The 8465-nt window shown below is 44.5% G+C and overlaps 1 protein-coding gene across 1 annotated transcript in view; it reads left to right on the forward strand.

Annotated features, from left to right (window-relative positions):
• Nucleotides 1-2697, forward strand: part of AARS2 (alanyl-tRNA synthetase 2, mitochondrial) — a 40927-nt gene extending 38230 nt beyond the window's left edge. Inside the window, exons 21-22 of the mRNA XM_044444482.1 lie at nt 365-475; nt 2098-2697. Coding sequence (XP_044300417.1) covers nt 365-475; nt 2098-2262 — 276 coding nt within the window. The 3' untranslated portion in view covers nt 2263-2697. The remainder of the gene's footprint in view (nt 1-364; nt 476-2097) is intronic.
• Nucleotides 2698-8465: the final 5768 nt, after the last annotated feature.

Below are 8465 nucleotides of genomic sequence, written 5' to 3' on the forward strand. Positions count from 1 at the left end.
TCCTGGAGGTTGTGTTCTCCTTTTCCCATGGCTTCTTGTACCTAGAGCAACATGCTGGCTGGCGCATGCTGAGTTGCAACCCAGCAAATTTGAAAGGAATCAGGCTAGGGAAGGCTACAGCGCAACATCCTTTAGGATCTTCCTTTTCCACTACTTTCCTTGCAAACAATGCAAATTCTATCTTGCTGACTTGGAACATAACTCTTATCATCCTGACCTCCTTTTCATGATGTCCCACAAATTCCTCAAGACATTGAAAACACCATTTAAATTGGCAGACATTGCTTAAATTAGAATTACAAACATTGCATGATCTTAAGGGAATTTTAGTGTAGTAAACACAACACCTTCACTCTTTTTCTAGATTCTGATGAAAGTGGTCAACCAGCTCTGTGACAAAATACCTGGAGTTTCAGTAATGTTGCTGAGCCCACAAGCTTCTGGCCAGGTACTCTGTGCTTGCCAGGTATCCAAGGTAAGCAAGATCCTGCCTTTTCTTTATGTCCAAGGGCTAGTGGTGCCCCCACCCCCTTTCTGTGAAGGATACTGTTATGTGGTCAGTGGGGAGGGGAATGGCAAGCCCCCCTGCTTCATTGCCTCCACCTTCACACATACTCCCGGGCAGTGAGTAAAAACTTCATTCTGCACTTGCAGGTGTGTTGTGACAGCCTTTTTGCTCCCCTCTTAGGTCAGAGGGCTAGCTCCTGGGGTCCCAGTTCTTACAGGCATTGCACCCCTCATTGCTGGTCATCATCCCTGCGGTTCCCAGGCCTCTGTGAGCTCCCTGTTTGCTCTTTTCTGGACTCCATCAGCTAGGATGGGGCTCTCTTGAGCAAGGGCTGTTTGTAACGCTCCTGCCGCCCAGCCCTCACATTGCGTGCCCTCCTGAAGCCCCTTCCCCAAGCCAGTGACAGCTCCTCTCGCATTGCACCCATCACCGCCTTCCCTGAGTGCCCAAACCTGCCCATGGCTGGGCTGTGCCCTCATCCCCAGCCCTGCCACCTGTGTGCTCCTGCTCATTCTCCTTTCTCTCTTGCTGTTTCATGTCCTCTTCCCCTGCCATCTCCTCCCCTATCTGCTCTTTCAGTCACCCTTTATTCCCCGCATCTAGCCTTGCCTCCCTGCCCTCCACCAGGTGTTCCCATTCTGTCAGGAATTCAGTCCTCTCTGCATTCCTGCCACCTCACCGCTTCCCCCTTCCTGCTCCCCATGTGTTGCCTCCTCAGCTCCGTCAGAGTCAGGGATCAGGTGGGTCCCTGCTGACAGTCTTGCTGCAGCTTCCCCCCTCCAGAAGCCCCTCCAGTTTCCCCCCTTACAAGGATCAACAAGCCCCGCTGATCCCTTACGGATAGTATGCACAATTATCATGTCCCATAGGAGTGTCTGCCTCTGTCTTGCTGGAGAATACAAATCTGGGGTTTGGTATACAAGTTTTCGTTAAGTGCTGTCTCCATTGTGAAATGTAATTGCCGATACAGTGTAGAAGAACTGATCAAAAACACCAAGTCAGCAGTTTGAGTGTTTTTCTACACAGGATCCAGGACTGAAGCTTTCCCATGACCAGACCTTCATGGTGTTGGAGAACACCAGTCATTTGGCTCAGGCAAAATGTTAATCTATACCTAGTTGGCTGGTTTCTCAACAAGAGAATACACATTCTGTACTTAGCATAAATGGTGGAAATTGCAGAAAGGAACACAGAGGCTTGAATCAGTGACAGATGGACAACATATACTCATGGCAGATCAAAACTGAAGCCTTGTGTTTGGATCAGTACATGCCCTTCCTAGCCTTTCCTTTGATTTTGAACCTGTTTTTATGCTTGTGTATAATGCATCATTGTAATTGTAAGGAACAGAATCACACCTTCTTTTAAAAAGAAGCAAAAGTAATCAGGTTCCTGGATGCAGAGTTCTGTGTCAAATAGATTTTCAGTATTTGTGCAATGGAGGCTGCGCAGTGTGCACAATATGCTGTAGAGCTTTGCACCTGTGATATTGCCAGTCATTCCGCCTTGAGAAGCCAACGTCCATGTCTGCTCCACTGCTTTATTCCTAGCGTTTCAGCTAACTACTTCTTCCCTGTCTCCTTCCCTAGAATTCCTTGCCCGTGTTTTCTGCTGCTGACTGGGCCCTGGCTGTCTGTACTCAAATGGGAGGCAAGGCAGGAGGTTCTGAAGTTGTAGCCAAGGGCATGGGGAGCGCCAATAACTTGCAGAGTGTCCTGGCAGCAGCTCTGGAATATGCGAAGAAAAAGCTTTGATGCCTGGTTGCAAGGTTTGGGTGTCGTTCTGCCTGTGCAAGGATGCCGAAGCTGGACAGTCACTTGACTGGCTGTGATTCCTACTGAGATCTGCACACCTGCTCTGAAATCTGCTCAGTTTGCGCCTGTCACTGCTCCAGTTGGTACAGCTGATCTTCTATAGACTGCCACTTATCCTGCTGTCTCTACAGGGCAGAAAAGTCTGGGTTGGTCTGAGCTACATGTACAGAGAGAGGAATCCCTAATGAAACAAGATTTGTACCTTTGGAGATATTGGTGTGAGAAAAACAAGGCTGACCATTTGCCCAGTCCCATAAGCGCAGAGGAAGGTAGTAGATGCTGACACCACTCAGGCAAGCTGCAGACACCTTGGGGAAGGAAGAGTCCTGGCACGTTGGTAATAAAGACTAGCAGGGAGTCCTGCTTTATGTCTGACTATGGTGTCAGTTTTCCTTTGCATTGGATCAAGGAATGGAACTCACTTTCCAGTAGATCTACTCTCTGGATTCAAGGGAGCTTACTCCTACACAGGTATTACCTATAACTGCAGTCTTACCCTATCTTTGTACAAAAGTTGAGCAACAGCAGAAATCTCACTCCCCCAATCCCCCCACATATTCAATTCCTGCTATGGGTGACTGCTTCTCACAAGTCAGTCTTCCTAGAGGATAGGCTTAAGAGTACTTTTGAAGGTGCATATTTGAATCCATAGATTCCCTTTGCTCAATAGTCATGTTTTTCTTGCTTTGGTGGTTGTTACCCCAAGCTAGACACAGATTGCGGGTGGCAGTGTGAACCTGTCAGGAAAAAAGCAAGCATATAAGCTTGCATATATATGTTGGAATCAGCTGAAAAACCACAAAGACGTAAGCAAGCTTTTGCGCATCAAGTTTTTTATTGGGCTGGCTATTAATGTTTAAAAATGATTAGTGAGGAACATCAGCAACACCCTTCTCTCCCTCCTCAACACTCTGGATTTTTGCCATTGGCCACTCCTTTCTGGCCTCTCAGGTGGTTAGCTGGCTCTCGCTTCTACATTGCTCCTATGAAAGTTCATCACTGATATTTTCAGTTGACATTGGCACATTTCAGCTCTGCCTTTCCCAGCCTTCAACAAATGTCCCAGAAATGCCAGAATCCAATTCCCATCATTGGCAGCCAACAATGCCATTGCCCATCCTGAGTGGGGAATGATGGGACTTGTAGTCCAACACTTCTGGGAGATGCTAAGTTGGAGAAGGAGGTTTATGTGGTACCAGAAGAGATCTGTTCTGTGCTGCTTCTGTAGTGGTGGTGGTTTCACTGCCGTCAGTAAAACAAAGAGGGTGAAGACCTTCAATACTAGTAACTCTGGTGGGCGTGAGCAGTTGAAAGTGCATTTCACAGGGAGAATGAGGTGTGCCGCTGCTATTTATACAGTTACTTTCTCCCAGTAGTGTCCACTTGGTACTCAGTGTGGCACCGAGGATACAATTTAACCACCTGAAGGACTTGGAATCTGAATTCCCTAGAAATTGCCACTCACACAGTGTTGGATGCTGCAGTGTCAAAAGAGTTTTGTGAATTTTCTTTCTATAACGTGCAAATAATGGATCAAGTAGACTTGTTCAGGCTAAAAGCGTGAGTTCACTATATATGGTGAGCTCCTGCACGTAGATTGTGTGACAAGGTTTTGGCAGCATGATGGCTGGGTAGGTTTTTAACTGACTACATCTATTAAAGTCAATTAAATTTTTACCATACCTGGTTCCTGTTTAGGCACATTTAGACCTGTTTAGACCACAAGGGGCATGTTTTTTTGTTTTTTTTTTTTGAATAAGTTTTATTCTAAATAAACCTAATACAAAGAAAAACTAAAAACAACATCAATCATCAGAAACATCGGACCTACTGGGTCAGCCCACCACATCTTTTCTTTTTATGTTAACTTATGAACATATTTAAACCTATGCGAAGCCCCATTTCTCTAGCCCCATTTCTCCATAATAAAAAGAGTCCCAAGTTTGATAGAAATCAGTATCTTCTTTCTCCTTCAGTGACAAAGTCAATCTGTCCATTTCTGCACAGTCCAAGATCTTTTTTAGGATCAGTTCATTGGTGGGTGGTTCTTCACTCTTCCAGTGTTGGGCAAATGCAATCCTCGCCGCAGTAATTACATGTAAAGTCAAGTACATTCCTTGTTTACTAATATCATCAGGTATAATGCTTAATAAGAAAACTTCAGGTTTAAAAGCTAAAGACTTTTGTAACATTTCCTTAAGCCATTTATTTATTTTAATCCAATACTTTTTCGCTTTATCTCAAGTCCAACACATATGATAGAAAGTACCCAATTTATGTTTACATTTCCAACATCCATTTGACTTATTTGGAAACATCTTGGCTAGTCTATTTGGCGACAGATACCATGTATAAAACATTTATACAAGTTTTCTTTATATGAAGTTGCTAATGTTACCTTAATATTTCTCTCCCACAGCTTTTGCCATTTTTCTGAATCAATATTATATCCAAAGTTTTGTGCCCACGTTATCATAGTTTCCTTAACCTGTTCATCTTCCATTCTCCTATCTAGTAAGAAATTATATAATATTTTAATCATTTTCTTATCTGATATAAGGATCATCTGATCAAATGCTGTTAAATCCTTATAAAAGCCCCACATTCTATAGTCTTTAGCATATCTCAATTGTATCTGCACCTTAGCAAGGGGCATGTTGCCATCAAGAGCTCTTCTAAAGTTGCATCCATAAGCCCCCCCCACCCCAAGTTTTAATTTATTAAAATGTATCTAAAATATTTCTTCCAAGACAGCATTGGGTAGGAGAAGCAGGGGCAATTATGGTTCCCCCAGAAAAGATGTAGGCCAAATAATCTATGAGGCTGTGTGAGGATGGGGACGATTATGGCAAGTTTGCATCTCTCCATCTGAAGACTCTTCAGCTCAGGCTGAATATGCCATGTTGACTGCAGCTGTTCTGCCACTTAAAAACCTCATTAGCAGAACTAACCGTGTGTTATTTGATGGCAGCTTCCAGCTGTTTTAACAGATGACTTTAGCAAGGACTGGGGCAGGCTGCTGCCAAGTGACTTTGATAGGCAAGGGCAAGGGCTGGGAAGCATCAGCAGAGGCCAGTGACTCTTCCCTAGAGGAAAAGGCATTTGCTCTTTTGAGACATTGTACTTCCTAAAGCTACTTCTGGGCCAACAGAAAGTGCCCCAGTTCTGGCTGGCAAAAACTAATATTAATCCCGGGCACTGAAAAACCAAACTTGCATTTGGGAAGGTGAAATATGAGGCCACTAGAGCCATCCCTGATAACATTTTGGCCACTAAAGGATTTTTGGCATTCTTAGCTGAGTATTAATTTTTTTGCTTACTAGCCTGGCCAACAGCAATGTGTATGAGCATAATGCATAATGTCTACTGAATTGCCTCCTGGCTATAAGCTTACTCTGTTAAATCAAGCAGGCACTGCTGCTTTTCCAGACCATGATCTTAACATAGGCACTTTCTGCTGCTGCTTAGTACTGGTGCAAAGTCTCAGAATCTGCTTATTAGCACCTCCTTTTGTATGGCTCAGGTCAACACTGGCACTTTGGGAAGTGAGGGAAAGTGATATCCAGTTGACCTTTTCCTATTTCCAATCACGGAAGAGCTAGATTTGACCAGGCTCATGTCTTCTTTGTTCATGTCCTAAGTAGAAAAGAGATTTCTGTATTAGTATCATCTTTAAGCAGTGTGCATGCATCAAGGCTTGCAAGAACGGCAGTGGAACAGCGTAACTCTTGCATACAGTACATAGCCAAGACTGAGAAGTTTGTATCTCCATCATCAGAATTCCTGTCTGTGCAACAAGGAATCTCAGGACATTTGGTACTACCCTGTTTCAAGAGCCTTGATTTATATACAGGACATGATGTTCTCTGCAGAATTGAAAACACCCAAAAGAAATTATTGGTATTATGTATGTCAGCCATCCCCAATCTGATGCCCTCCAGATGTTTTAGGCTTCAGGTTCCACCAGATCCAGCCAACATGACCAACGGTCAGGACTGCTGGGAATTGTATTTCAAAATATCTGAAGAGCTATTAAATATGAAGGCCCAAAAGACTGTCAGTTCAGCTGGGCTGTCAGTTCATAATGAAAAGAGGAACTTTTGGCAGTGCAGTAAGAAATAGCTTTCCCTAGGAGCAAAAATGACAAAACTGAGGCTGTCACACTTTGGACACATCATAAGAAGGCAAGACTCGCTGGAGAAGACAATCAGGATAGGGTGGTTCAAAGGCAGAAGAAGAAAAGGAAGATGAAATAAGAGAGAGATTGATTCTATAAAAGAAGCCAAGCCTTGAATTTAGAAAAGCTAGGCAAGGATTGTCATGGATGGCAGGGCTTTCATTCATAGGCTCATTATACGCTGGAGACGACTTGACAGAACATAACAACCTCCACTCCAGGACAGGCATGTGAGACTAAGAATCCTCCCTGAATAGTTGCATCTTAGTACATGGCTCATGGAGCCCAGCATGCATGACCTAGCAACACCTCCCTGTCATTTTGCCATACATGCTCATTCTTTTGTTTAGACCATGCAGTACAGTTTATTTATTTATTTATCGATTTATATCCTGCCTTTTTCCTACAAAGGGCTCAAGGAAGCTTACATCTCCTCCTCCATCTTATCCCCACATCAACAACCCTGTGAGGTAGGTTGGGCTGAGAGTCTGTGACTGGCCCAAGGTCACCCAGTTGGCTCCGTGGCTGAGTGGGGACTAGAACCCAGATCGTCTGAGTCCCAGTCCTGCACCCTTAACCACTACGCCACACTGTCTCTCATTTGCGGCACAGGACAAAAGAAGCTGTTTTAATTCAGAAGCCTTTCAACCTGCCTTTGATTAAATGTGACTGCCTGATACTGATGGGTTGGAAAACAATACATCCTTCAGACGTACCAATCCCTTTATATTCACCATCACTGTTGTTATGTCATAGTTACCCCAAGAAGCAGTGCTTTTGATCCCAGCATCCTCTGTGATAGGGCCCATCTCCCAGATTATACACTGCGACTTGGCATCTCTGAACATTCACATTGCCTGGGTTGTATGGCCTGGCCCAGTTTATATCAGTAATGGAGAATTTGAGGCTAACATACTTTGTAGTTTGCTTTTCAAGAATAAGAAAACACATTTCCCCATGTCCCTAGAACTCCTTAGGACTTTCTCAAATGGGTGACAATTTATTCTTGTGATGCATTTATTGAGTGGCAGCTGGGCAATTGGTTTGAGAAGGGGCATGAAAACTGTCCCCAAAACATCCCCCTGTGCGTTTTATTAAGGATAAGTTAATGTTCTTGCCCATGTTATTCTATGCTAGGAGTAGGAAAATCTCTAGCCCTTTTGATTTGGATGGATTACAACTCCCATCATTCCTGGCAATGCTGGCTGGACTCATGGGATTTGGATTCCAAAATCATCTGAGCGGTCACGTTTTGTTTAGCCCCGTCTTCTCCCCACACCAGAGACTGCAGACTACTGACCTGTAGCATCAGACCTCTGCTGACGGAGAAGGTATAAGTCCAACTGTCCTGATTCCCGCTTCCTTGGACTCCCCTGGGCAGCTGCAGAGACTGCGGTGGCCCTTGCCTTTCAAGCCTGGCCCGTCTCTTCTGTAGTAGCAACTGATTTCTCAGCACTGCAGAGAGTGGGGATTTCATTTACCAAAGCCATTTCTTCTCTTATCAGAGGTGTTTAGCAGCAAAGCCATGCTTTCCATCCAAGCTATCCCACTTTTGCTAGATATTTAAGCATGCCCGCCTGGAGTTACTGGTAAGGAATGGGTTAGTGGCCACACTCAGGCCTAACCTGCCTGCCTGCTTACTGGACCACACCTTCCTCCCCTGCCCAGTTGATCTCACCTCTAAGGGAAGACACCTCTCTTCCCTGGCCCTCACTGAAGAATGACCTGCATGGCTGGTGCTTCACCAATTATGTGGAGTCCAGTGACTTTAAGCAGTACCTGCATGCATTATCAAAGCATGCAAGACTAACAGATGCTTGTAGCAATCATAAACCTTTTTACTGCTACAACTAGTCTAGATAACTTTTGATCCTAAGAGCATTCTGGTTCCTAACAGACCATGTTGTGACAGCCTTGAAGTTCAATGTGTTAGCAGTAAGTTTCTGCATTCCTCTACCAAACTTCT

The sequence above is a fragment of the Varanus komodoensis genome, unplaced genomic scaffold (genome assembly GCF_004798865.1).
Source record: "Varanus komodoensis strain SLA01 unplaced genomic scaffold, ASM479886v1 scaffold1, whole genome shotgun sequence".
Classification (NCBI taxonomy): Eukaryota; Metazoa; Chordata; class Lepidosauria; order Squamata; family Varanidae; genus Varanus; species Varanus komodoensis.